General features: G+C 40.1%; 1 protein-coding gene across 1 annotated transcript in view; it reads left to right on the top strand.

Annotated features, from left to right (window-relative positions):
- Positions 1 to 8,029: 8,029 nt before the first annotated feature.
- Positions 8,030 to 13,298, top strand: part of LOC125195151 — an 8,141-nt gene continuing 2,872 nt past the window's right edge. Inside the window, exons 1-2 of the mRNA XM_048093343.1 lie at positions 8,030 to 9,538; positions 9,614 to 12,415. Coding sequence (XP_047949300.1) covers positions 8,030 to 9,538; positions 9,614 to 12,415 — 4,311 coding nt within the window. The remainder of the gene's footprint in view (positions 9,539 to 9,613; positions 12,416 to 13,298) is intronic.

The following is a 13,298-nucleotide window of genomic DNA, read 5'->3' as shown; positions in this document are numbered from 1 at the left end:
TTATATTGAAAGATACATTTCCCTTAAGAGTCCCATTATCCACAAATCCACTCTTAAAGACCGAACCACCGAACCCTATCAAATTAGGGCTTTTAGATCTAGTTTTTTATGGATAAGATACAGAAATTTATAAATTATTTCCGCCTTCATCACGAACCTATTTTAATTCATCCGAAGGTAAATAAGTCATACTAACATGTTACGAAGATTTAACTTCGTTCCAGAATATATTACTTCATTCTAGTAGGTTTTTACTTCATTTCAGTAGGTTTTTACTTCATTCCAGTACGTAAATGTGGTTTCGCCGTCGCGTGCCGTTCTTTCTCTCTACAATATCTATCACCAACGCCATGACGCTAATATGGTTTAATAAACACATGGAATAATGTAATAAATTATTGGAATGAAGTATGTGTAGAAGCATTTGAAGTCCTACTGGAATGAAGTAAAAATCTTATCCAATGAAGTAATAACGTTTCTGAATGAAGTAATAAACTCACTTGAATAAATTGTATTTTTAAATGTTAATCAAGCAAAAACTCACGTCAATGAATTTGAATGAACCATATGTTGAATCATTTCAAAATCTATTGGAAGCAAGTAAAAACATGTTGTAGTTTCAAGGTATTACGTACATAATGAAGTAATAAACCTATATAATGAAGTAAAATGGGCTAGTAATGAAGTAGAAAAAATTTTCACAGCAGCACATCTCATCAAAAAAACTAGATCTAATGACCCAGATTTGGTCTCTAGTTTGGTCTTTAAAATTGGTTCGACATTGATCACAACTCTTTCCCTGAATATTTATAATCATAAGATAAGTTAAATAATTAAATTAAAAGGTTCATTAAATTTAATTAAATATAATTATTATCTAAGATAAAAATAAAAGAATATTTTAAAATAAAAAATTGTATAATGACCTAATAAAAGTTATAATCAAAGTTTAAGGACCTACTAAAACGAAAAAATTGTATGGGGATGTGATGAAATTTATGAGAAAGGTATAATGATCTATTAAAACGAAAAAATTGTACGAGGACCTAACGAATATTTTGATTAAAGTATAAGGATCTGAGAATGTGTTTTGCCGTTAATTTATTCAAATGTTAAGAAGTTCCAACTTCACCATGTCAATTTTAATTTTTAATTTCTGTAATTTATTGAAATGTCATGACGTCCGAATCACCCACTATAAATTTTAATATTTAATTGCTTTAACTTATTCACGTCATGAAGTCCCAACTCCCAACTCATCTACCAACGCAAATTCATGGGTGGATCTAGTGCGTTGGCAGAGGGGCAAATGCCCTCTCTCACAGTTCTCACTCACAATTTGTACTCGCTACTCAAGCATTCCGACTAATCAATTACATCTATACACGTAATAAAGAATGTGTTTCATGATAAATCATGTTGTGTAGTATCATGTATTTCAATCTATTGCAGTTTCCACCCACGATGGAAAGTCAGACCAAATTAAACTCTAGTTTTCCCTAAACAAAATTCTACTAACATTAAATTCTAAAATACTGTAGCAATATAGTAAAACAATTTTTTTCTTTAACTAAATATGTAATGGTACAATTAGATGTTAAGTGAAATGAGAATAATATAAAAGAATGAATATTAATGTAGTTAATACATCTATTTTATTTTATTATATTAAATTCTCATCAACATACCATCAAAAAACTCTAAAACAAATTATAATAAGACACTTGTTATATCTATTTTATTTTATTGAATTCATCTTCTTGTTGGCAACATAAAAGGATGAAACAATTTGTATTCATAGTGGAACAATTTTGGTCACGGAAGAAGTTGTATATATATGTTTGTTATATTATATTCCCTCCGTCCCACAAAAGATGTCACACTTGTGGGACAGTATGAGATTTTAAGAGGTTTTGTTTTGTGTGTTAAATGGAGAGAGAATATATAACTTTTATATTCATGTGAAAGATAACTTTTTCCAAAAAAGGGAAATGTGACATCTTTTGTGAGACAAACTAAAAAGAAAAGTGTAACATCCTTTGTGGAACGGAGGGAGTATATAGTAACTACTCCCTCCGTCCCAGAGAAGTTGGCATACTTTGAGAATGGCACGGGATTTTAGGAGGTTTTGTTTTGTGTGTTAAATGGAGAGAGAAAATATAATTTTTATATTCATGTGCGAGGAAACTTTTTTCAAAAAGGGAAATGTGACATCTTTTGTGGGACAAACTAAAAAGGAAAGTATGCCAACTTCTCTGAGACGGAAGGAGTACTAAATTTGTGAATAGTTTTCAAATTTAGTAATAATACAATTTTTATAAGGAAAATGAATGTATTTAGTGTAATTCTATTTGTCAAAATTCAAAAAATTATTGTTGGTACATATCATTGCCATATGATATACCTATAACATTGACTTTTTGCTCAATACAAATTAGTAAGATAGTACTTCCTCCGTCCCAAGGAAGATGACCCCTTCTTTGGGCGGCACGGGATTTTATGTAGTTATATTTTGTGTGGTAAGAGGAGAGAGTAAAGTAAGAGAGAGAATAAAATAGAGATAAATGTGTTTCCATTTTAAGTAATGAGTCATCTTGATTGGGACAAACCAAAAAGGAAAGTGGGCCATCTTCAATGGGACGGAGGGAGTAATACTCTCTATGTCATATTAAAAATAAAATATTTTTTTTTAGATTATTCCATTAAAAATGAAACATTTTTTAAAGTAGAAATAACTTTATCTCTACTTTTTCTTATTTTTTCTTACTTTATTCTCTATTCGTTAACTCAAAAAACAACACTGTATAAAATCATTTGCCGAAAAGCAAACATTTCATATTTATTAGGACAGAAGGAGTATATTAGTTATAATATGGTATTATACTCCCTTCTTCCCAAGTTACTTGAGTCGTATTCCTTTTTGGGTTGTCCTCATTTCTCTTTTTGGCTAAAAACAAAACATCTAATCACACCTACTTTATTCATTCTTATACTTTACTCTCTCTTCGTTCTCTTACTTTATTCCCTCATCTACTTTATTTAACACACAAAACACAACTTTCTTAAATCTCGTGCCAAAAAGAAATGCATCAAATAACGTGGGACAGAGGGAGTATAAAATATAAATGAAGGGTCACGTAATAGAAAGATAAAGTATTAAATAGATAAAAAAGTATAGATTACTCCCTCCGTCCATGAAAAACAGTCTCATTTTACCATTTTGAGATGTCCAAAAAAAATAGTCTTATTTCTATAAGTGGAAAATTTTTCTCTCATACTTTTCCTACTTTATCACCTCTCTTCCATACTTTATCTAGTTTTTCAGTTTTCTCCATATCTCTCTTACTTTACCTACTTTTTTTTTCCATATTTCTCTTACTCTATCAAATTTCTCATTAAAATCCATGTTGTCCATAAGATGGTTTTTTTTTTGGACGGAGTAGTATATTAATGACTTAATGTAGAGTCACGCAATATATACATATAAACTACTAAATACAGTAGATTATATATGAAATATTTCTGATTTTCATAAATAAATTAAATAAATGTTAGTTCAAACATAAATTATGATAAAAGTCTATTCCAATACGTTATATAAGATTATATATGAAATATTTCGGATTTTCATAAATAAAATAAATAAATGTTAGTTCAAATATAAATTATGATAAAAGTCTATTCCAATACGTTATATATAAACATGGGTATATGGGGTCATATTCTAATGCTCATAGCACCCTAATCTAAAATCAAGACCAAATCTCCACCCTTAGATTTTAAATGAGTGGATGGGATTAAATCTTACTAATCTAAATAAATAGTAGATAAAATATCGGTAATATCGTCTTTATGTTATCATATGATAATATTCGTGAATGTTTGTTTATATCAACATAGTTGTAACATCCCGGAATTTAGAACACTAAATTAAAGCCCTAGAATTAATTATTTGATGACGTGGAGTCGTGAATGCTTTTATTTCATGAGTTGATATGGTCGATTTGAGTTAGGGTATGTGTTGAAAGTTTGAAAAGTCAAACCAATTTAATTTAATGGTGTGGCATGTGATATATTAAGTTATGAGACTATGTGGCAATTTAATTGTTTATGGGTGAGTGAGAATATTAGAGAAAATTTCCATAAATACTTATCACCCTAATTCTTGTAAATTTTCGAACCCTAGACCCCTTGGAGAAAGAATTTCTATTTTTTCGGAATTTATTTAATCCTTGGGATATTTATCCAAATTAAATTCCAAGAGCCAATTATTTCCTTGTTTAGAGATGGAAAAATCGAGCCTCCTTATTCTTCTAGTGATTTTCGAAAATCACTATAATTGGGAAGGAAGGAATTGTTTTATTTTATTTGATTCCTTACTTGATTTCCTTCCATACCTAGAATTTAATTATTCTACCAAATCTTTCCATACTTCAAGAGATCTTGCCTTACTTTATTTTAGTCAATATTCAAGAAATCCATGCCTTATTTAAAAGGCATAGAAATCGCCCCTTACCTTGCTTCATGGAGGATTTTCCTTATTTTTATTTTGCTTCATGATATTTTATTCTATATGGAAAAATACCAAAACAAAATCTTGGCTTTTTGGAAGGCCTAATTTTCGAAAATACCATGCTAGATGCCTAGCCTATTTTTGTTAATTCTTCTTCTCTACTTCACAATATTATTTTATTTATTTATTTAATTGGGAGAATGAGATCTTACCAAATATTCTATTCTAATTACCTAAAGATCTTGTGGAACTCTATAAATAAGAACCAAAACCCCAACCCTAGCCCCCATATTTTCGGCCCTCTCCCTCACACACACTCTCTCAATTTTTCTTCTACATTACTCCATTAATCCTTCATCCTTTGAGAAGAAATTGAAGTTTAATCCAAGAACTTTGAAGAATCAAGGCTAATACTTGTTTTCTACCGATTGTTTTTCGCTAAAGAGGTATTTTTGTTTAAGAGTTATGTTTGTTCTTCTTCTACCTCTTCTTTTTCTTCTTCCAACCGATTAATCGGTCTTCTTGAACCCTCATGCATCTTAGTTGAGTGAAAGAGGGATAAAAAGGGATGTGGGGACATGTGTATGTGTGTGTGGCGTGTGTGTGTGTGCACCGTGTGTGTGTGTGTGTGTGTTGTTGTGTGTGTGTAGTGTGTGTTTGATGGTTAAATAATCTTGTGCGATAAACATGATCTTGATTAATTAGTAATGATAAGATGAATCGTTGGGAAGAGGGAAAAGTAATGAGACATGCATGAGTAAGAGTAGTATTGAACCTAATTTGTGATATGTGCCTATGTGATTAAAAGGTGAAACTTTGGTTGCGAAGCCGGATAACGGAAAAGCGAAACTACTTGAAAACTAAGCAATCGAGGTGGGCTTTACTCTTAAAACTCTCTTTTATTTTGTCAAAAAAATATTGATTGGTGTTATAAGGGTGGTTTAACTGTTATGCCATGCCTATGTTTGTTTAAATGTGATTGTTGGATATGCTTATACGAATTCGGGTCTGAGTATGGGCCGCAAGCCCTACCAGGCTGTGTACACAATGGGATCGAGAGCCGTCCTTGCTAGTCGGCCGGTCTCGTGGGCGAAAAGTGTGGCCACACTTTCGTCGCACCATGGAATGATTGTTAATTGATGAGAAAATGGGAGGTTATTTTGACTGGCCAGTCTATGAAAATATATTTTGTGATACTCGTGATATTCCTTTTATAACTGCTTAAAACTCGAGTTCACTTGGTAAGGGTGGCATAACTTATAAAATGTTTTGGCAACGAGCTCACTGAGTATTTCAAAATACTCAGCCCTGCATGTGTTTTCCTTATGTGCAGGTTGAATGACGACGAGTGGTGGCGGGTGTTGAGCAGATTAATGAATTAAAAAGGATATGTTGAACTTCAAGCGTAGTTGTGTCTTCATACATAGCTATACTTTCTCTTGGTCGTTTTCCGCTGAATTTTTGATACACTTTAGAATTTCTTTTTGGAATATTTGCATCTTGCCTTCGGTTTGAAGCCTTAGTCTTTTCTTGTGATTTCGTCTGGGATAATGAGCCGTGCTCACTAGATATTTTGATCGCCATTTATGATATTTTTCTTCCTTTAATCTTCTAGGTTAAGTTGTTGCATTTAATACTCTGATATCTCTTTCAATTCTTTTGGTCAATACTCTTTAAATGAAACCCTAGCCTATGTTTACTTCTTTGGAGTCGGTTTTGGGTAGCAGCCGCCGCATTTATTGTACCCTAGGAGGGCGGGCTGTTACAGTTGGTATCAGAGCCTCAGTTCTTTCCGCTCTGGACCCAAGAGTCTTTTTCAAACTTTAGGTTGTCTTTATAATCTTTTGTGTAAATGAACTAAATGTGGAAGGCTCAACACCGCAGCTCGTCTCGTTCAACCGCAAAGAAAGAGGTACTAGATATTTTGTGACTTGTGCTTGAAACTTGATGCTTTTGGAAATATTGTGAATGAGAAGTGACGCTTTCTGAATAATGATTTGTTGAATATGAGAACTTGTGAAAAGCATGCTCTATGTGCTAGAAATATTATGAATGCGAAGCGATGCTTCTTGAATGATTTGCTGAATGACACATGAGAACTTGTGAAAATTTGTGAAATGCGAATGTGATCACGTGAGACTATGTTGAAATGTTGCTATGCTTAGATTTGGACTTTTGGACCTAGCATGTTTAGCTACGATCACAGCGCTTGTACCAACAGTAGAAACGTGAAAGAACTAGTATAAGGCCGTTAGTGTATGTGGAGATTCGACGAAACGCGAATAGAGAACGCACGAATAGTCGTCTTAAGAACGAGAACCTTGGACGCGACGTTTTGAACCACCATCTTTTGACTCTTATACACTTTCGCAGCACCATTTGAGATCACGCACTATCTATTCTTTTCCACCTTTGTGATGGTGCTGACTTGTTCCTTTTCCCCTTTTGTAGATGGTCCAACCCTATCACGCCCTTATGCGTCGCCGTTACGCTAAGAATAGGAACTTTCCGGTGGAGCGCTATAGAGAGCTAGAATGGGACGGAGAGCAGTTCCTTCTGAACTTCGTCACCGACTTCTATGGTCATTGGCTTGACGCCTACGCGTACGGGACTACCCATCACGAGGGAATCATGCGACTTATCCATATACTGCCTTCCCCTTGGAGCGAGTGGACCGCTCAAGCCTCAGTATCCTACACTTGGTTTAGCCCTCCCAAATACACGCCTCGAGGAGACTTCGTCGGCCTAATAGGAGTCTTACTTCCGGCCATGTCTGCCGCCGTTGACGGACCTCCACTCCATCCGCCAACGCAAAGGTACTCGCCAGGAGCAGCACGCCAGATGAAGTATCGCGATGACGAGGAACCGCACGTTGCTCGCGTTCCCCGTAGAAGGACCCTTAGGATGCGCGTTTCGGCCCCTCGAAGGATCATAAGAGAGGCCGAAGAGATGCTTACCTCGATTCCTTCGCCCCTAAGCAACGAGAAGAAGGACGAGGAGATGGGATCGTTCGAGAGAGGAGAGAGTTCGAGCGCCGAGAGTGTCGGAGAGTCGGGAGAACCCGAAGAGGACGAGGGCAGAAGTGGCTAGTGCTCGAATAGCGACTTTGTTTTCTTTTCCCCACGTTTTGAATTTCTAAGAACTTCTTTTTATGTTGTTATTTTCCTTCCGCGATTGAATCGCTCTTTTCCATTCTTTGTACCAAGACCTTTTGGGATCATTTTTGAAATTTTATGGGGAATTCGCACCTTTCATTCTATTACATGGCAATGAAGCCGTCTTCACTCTTTTTATCCTTATTGCATGAATATACTTGCTCTTTCTATTATCTTCCGAGTGTTTTCCACCTTATGGTGCAACCTTATTATGTTCTCTGTTTTCCTAACAACTGCTATTGTGTGGTCTTTCTTTGGACCCTGCTTGTGAATGAGTTTAAAATCTTTTCTTTCAAAGTACCCTATCGCTACCTTGAAATGTTAAGTAAGTGCGCTAACCGTTCGAGTGTGATAAATCAGAATGCCGCCTAGACGCAACGTGAGGAACGAGGAACCATCTTCCCATGCTTCGGAAGAGCAAAGCGTGACGCAACCAAGACCGCCATCACCACCACCACCACCTCCTCAAGTAGATAGGGAAGTCGTGAAGCTTTTCCTTGACCAAAAGCCTCCTACCTTCGACGGAATGGGCGAACCTGCGAAAGCCGAAACTTGGATACGTGCCTTAGAGCGCATTTTCCGAACCTTAGTGTGCAACGACGCGGAGAAGATGATCTGCGTGACGCATCAGCTGACCGGATCTGCTGATTTCTGGTGGGATACTAAGTTAAAGACCATGCCCCAGGATCGCATAGACGGGATGACTTGGGAGGAGTTCAAGACAGAAGTTTACGATAAGTACGTACCCAAGAGCTACCGCAAGGCGAAAGCAGCCGAGTTTCACAACCTCACCCAAGGACGTCTGTCTGTAACCGAGTATGACCGTGCACTTTGTGACATGACCCGCTATGCGCCGGAACAGACCGATACCGATGAGAAGCTGGCTGATAAGTTTCGTGAGGGCCTTAGGCACGAGATTAGGATGGCATTGGCAGTCCGCGGAACCCTTACGTACGCCGAGGCGCTAGCCCTCGCACTGGATGTAGAGGCAGCAATGCCAAAGGAGAAGAGTGCGGGGAACACCGCAATGACATTACCCCCGCCACGTCCTAACCATGACAAGAGGAGATGGGAGGAGAGTAGGATCCACCATGACAATAAGCGATACCGCCCCAACGGAGGAGGACAGACTTCGTTCAATCCAAGGAGCGACCCCCGTGCCAGACCACCTCAGTGTAACGTTTGCGCCAAGTACCATTTCGGGCAGTGTAGAGGACCGAACTCGAATAGATGCTTCAACTGTGGAGGAAACGGGCACTTCTCGAGGGAGTGTCCGAGCAAGGGAAACGGACCAAGGCAGAACCATCAGGGTTTCCGTCAGCAGCCGAGAGCGCCACCTACGAGCTCGGGAGCAAACCCGAATCAGCAACTGCGGCTGCAGCAGCCTGTCCGCCCAAGACTTCCAGCCCCGGCTAGAGCGTACGCTATAGAGCAGAAGCAGCCCAAGGTCGAGCAAGGAAAGCCCGAGAGTGGAAACCTAGCAGGTATAGGCGAAATCCTTGATACCCCTATTGTTGTTTTGTTTGACACGGGCGCATCTCATTCGTTCATCTCTGAGTTGTGTGTGCATACCTTAAGCTTACCTACTAGGAAGTCTGAACATAGGATGATGGTGTCCTCACCAGTAGGAGGACTGGTTGAGATCTCTCGTTTTTGCTTGAACGTAGAAATCGTACTAGGAGAACTTCAGTTAGTTGCTCACGACCTGCGAGTTATGGCGATGAGAGACGTTGACGTGATCCTAGGAATGGATTGGTTAACTGCGAACTTTGCAACGATCCGTTGTAAAGAGAGGCTAATAACCCTACAAACCCCGGGTATGGAACCCGCCGTGTACCACGGAATCTCGATGAACCGACGAATCGCTGTAGTCTCTGCGTTACAAGCCACCGCCATGTTGAGGAAAGGACGCCCGGCCTACCTTGTCTATCTCCACGGAGAAGAGAAAGAGGAAGCAAGGCTTGAAGACGTTGCTGTCGTACGAGATTTTCCCGATGTTTTTCCCGAGGAGTTACCTGGACCGCCGCCAGATAGGCAGTTAGAATTTACGATCGATCTCGAACCTGGAGCCGCCCCCATATCGAAGGCGCCGTACCGCATGGCACCTAAGGAGTTAGAGGAGTTAAAGATTCAGCTGCAAGAGCTCATGGACTTAGGTTTCGTTAGGCCCAGTGTTTCGCCATGGGGCGCACCGGTGCTCTTCGTTAAGAAGAAAGATGGGTCAATGAGAATGTGTATCGACTATAGAGAGTTGAACAAATTGACCCTCAAGAACAAATACCCTTTGCCGAGGATAGATGACCTGTTCGACCAACTCCGAGGAGCCGGAGTGTTCTCTAAGATGGATTTGAAGTCCGGATACCACCAGCTGAAAGTACGAAAGGAGGATATCCCTAAAACCGCATTCCGTACCAGATATGGTCACTATGAGTTCGTGGTGATGCCGTTCGGTCTGACGAACGCCCCAGCCGTGTTTATGGATTTGATGAACCGCGTTTTCCACCCGTACCTAGATACGTTCGTCTTAGTGTTCATAGATGACATCTTAGTCTACTCGAAGGACGAAAAGGAGCACGCGGAACACCTACGGATCGCGCTGGAGACGTTGAGGAAGGAGAAGTTGTACGCCAAATTCAGCAAGTGTGAATTCTGGCTGAAGGAAGTCAACTTCTTAGGACACATCGTGTCAGCAGAGGGAATCCGAGTGGACCCCGCTAAGGTCGAGGCGGTACAACAGTGGAAGTCGCCATCGACGCAGAACGAGATTCGGAGTTTCCTAGGTTTGGCAGGATACTACCGAAGGTTCATAGAAGGATTCTCCAAGATAGCGAGACCGATGACCCAGCAGCTCAAGAAAGGAATCAAGGTGAACTGGACGCCGGAGTGTGAAGCAAGCTTCCAGCTTTTGAAGGAGAAATTGACCACCGCACCAGTGTTAGCTGTGCCAGAGCTTGGAGTCGACTACGTAGTTTACACCGACGCTTCGAAAGTCGGATTAGGATGCGTGTTGATGCAGAACAACAAGGTGATCGCTTACGCGTCGCGACAGTTGAAACCGCACGAGTTGAACTACCCTACCCACGATTTAGAGTTAGCCGCAGTAGTGCATGCCCTAAAGATTTGGAGGCACCATCTCTACGGAGTTAGGTGTGAAATCTTTACGGACCATAAGAGTTTAAAGTACTTCTTCGAGCAGAAGGATCTGAACATGCGACAACGGAGATGGCTCGAGCTAGTGAAGGACTACGATTGTGGTATCAACTACCACCCCGGCAAGGCAAACGTAGTAGCAGACGCTTTAAGCCGTAGAGACCATTCGCAACTCGCTGTTTTTCTAACAGAAGAGGAAAGTTTAGTGCGAGAGTTGAGTAAGTTGCGGATAGAAGTAGTTAGAACACCCGATACCGTGAAAGGCCGAATCGCCGCGTTAGTAGTAGAACCTGATCTAAGGACGAGGATCGTTGCAGCTCAACGGCTAGATGAGAAATTGGAGGAGATTCGAGTCGAAGTAAGAACCGGTGAGTCCGGACAGTTTAGCGAGGCTTCCGATAACGCTCTCACCTTTGAAGGGAGACTGTGCGTGCCAAACAACGAGGGTCTTAGGAACGAGATCATGAGCGAAGCTCACGAAACCCCATACACTGCTCACCCCGGGAGCACGAAGATGTACCAGGATCTGAAAAAGTCCTTTTGGTGGAACGGCATGAAGAGAGATGTCGCAGCTTTCGTGGAACGTTGCTTAGCCTGCCAACAGGTGAAAGCCTTACACCAACGACCGTACGGGAAGCTACAACCGCTTGAGATACCCGAGTGGAAGTGGGAGCACATCGCTATGGATTTCGTGACTGCGTTGCCGAAAACCCTTAAAGGGAACACCGCGATTTGGGTGATCATCGATCGACTTACCAAGAGTGCGCATTTCTTACCAATCCCCGTAACCCATGGATCGGATAGGCTAGCTCGGATCTACATCCAAGAGATCGTGCGACTACATGGAGTCCCAGTGACGATTACGTCTGATCGTGACCCGAAGTTTACCTCAAAATTTTGGATTAGTCTACAACGCGAGCTTGGAACACGCTTAAACTTTAGTACCGCTTTCCACCCACAATCCGATGGACAATCCGAAAGAACGATACAAACTCTCGAGGATATGCTAAGAGCCGTGGTGCTCGACCGAGGCGGAAGTTGGGAGACCGCACTCCCTTTGATCGAGTTCGCCTACAACAACAGCTTTCAAGCGACGATCGGCATGGCACCATATGAAGCACTTTATGGGAGAAAGTGTAGATCTCCGCTCTACTGGGATGAAGTTGGCGAACGAAGAGCACTTGGACTTGACGCAGTCGAAGAGATGGTCGGAATCGTTCGACAAATTCGTGCGCGAATGAAGGAAGCTCAGGACAGACAGAAGTCGTACGCCGACGTTCGACGGACGGACTTACAGTTCCACGCTGGTGATAAAGTTTTCCTCAAAGTATCCCCGTCGAAAGGGATAACGCGTTTTGGAGTCAAGGGCAAACTAAAACCGCGTTTTATCGGGCCGTACGAAATTCTAGAAGGAGTAGGACCCGTAGCTTATCGTTTAGCGCTGCCGCCCAGCCTTGGGAATGTGCACAACGTTTTTCATGTGTCGCAATTGCGAAAGTACGTGTTCGATCCGAAGCATGTGATTCGTTACGAGGATATTGCTGTAAGCCCGGATCTGAGCTACGAGGAGCAACCCCAGATGATCTTGGATCGAAAGGTCTAAACCTTGAGGAATAAAACCACTGCCTTCGTGAAAATTCAATGGAGAAACCACGGGCCCGAGGAAGCCACGTGGGAGCGTGAGGATAAGATGATAGAAGCTTTACCCGGAACTCTTTCCGTAAAAGGTACCAAATTTCGGGACGAAATTTCTTTTAAGTGTGGTAGGATGTAACATCCCGGAATTAAGAACCCTAAATTAAAGCCCTAGAATTAATTATTTGATGACGTGGAGTCGTGAATGCTTTTATTTCATGAGTTGATATGGTCGATTTGAGTTAGGGTTTGTGTTGAAAGTTTGAAAAGTCAAACCTATTTAATTTAATGGTGTGGCATGTGATATATTAAGTTATAAGACTATGTGGCAATTTATTTGTTTATGGGTGAGTGAGAATATTAGAGAAAATTTCCATAAATACTTATCACCCTAATTCTTGTAATTTTCGAACCCTAGACCCCTTGGAGAAAGAATTTCTATTTTTCCGGAATTTATTTAATCCTTGGGATATTTATCCAAATTAAATTCCAAGAGCCAATTATTTCCTTGTTTAGAGATGGAAAAATCGAGCCTCCTTATTCTTCTAGTGATTTTCGAAAATCACTATAATTGGGAAGGAAGGAATTGTTTTATGATTTCCTTCCATACCTAGAATTTAATTATTCTACCAAATCTTTCCATACTTCAAGAGATCTTGCCTTACTTTATTTTAGTCAATATTCAAGAAATCCATGCCTTATTTAAAAGGCATAGAAATCGCCCCTTACCTTGCTTCATGGAGGATTTTCCTTATTTTTATTTTGCTCCATGATATTTTATTCTATATGAAAAAATACCAAAACAAAATCTTGGCTTTTTGGAAGGCCTAATTTTCGAAAATACC

The sequence above is a fragment of the Salvia hispanica genome, chromosome 6 (genome assembly GCF_023119035.1).
Source record: "Salvia hispanica cultivar TCC Black 2014 chromosome 6, UniMelb_Shisp_WGS_1.0, whole genome shotgun sequence".
NCBI lineage: Eukaryota > Viridiplantae > Streptophyta > Magnoliopsida > Lamiales > Lamiaceae > Salvia > Salvia hispanica.
The sequence above is the reverse complement of the archived record's forward strand: the minus strand, read 5'-3'. Positions and strand labels throughout refer to the sequence as shown.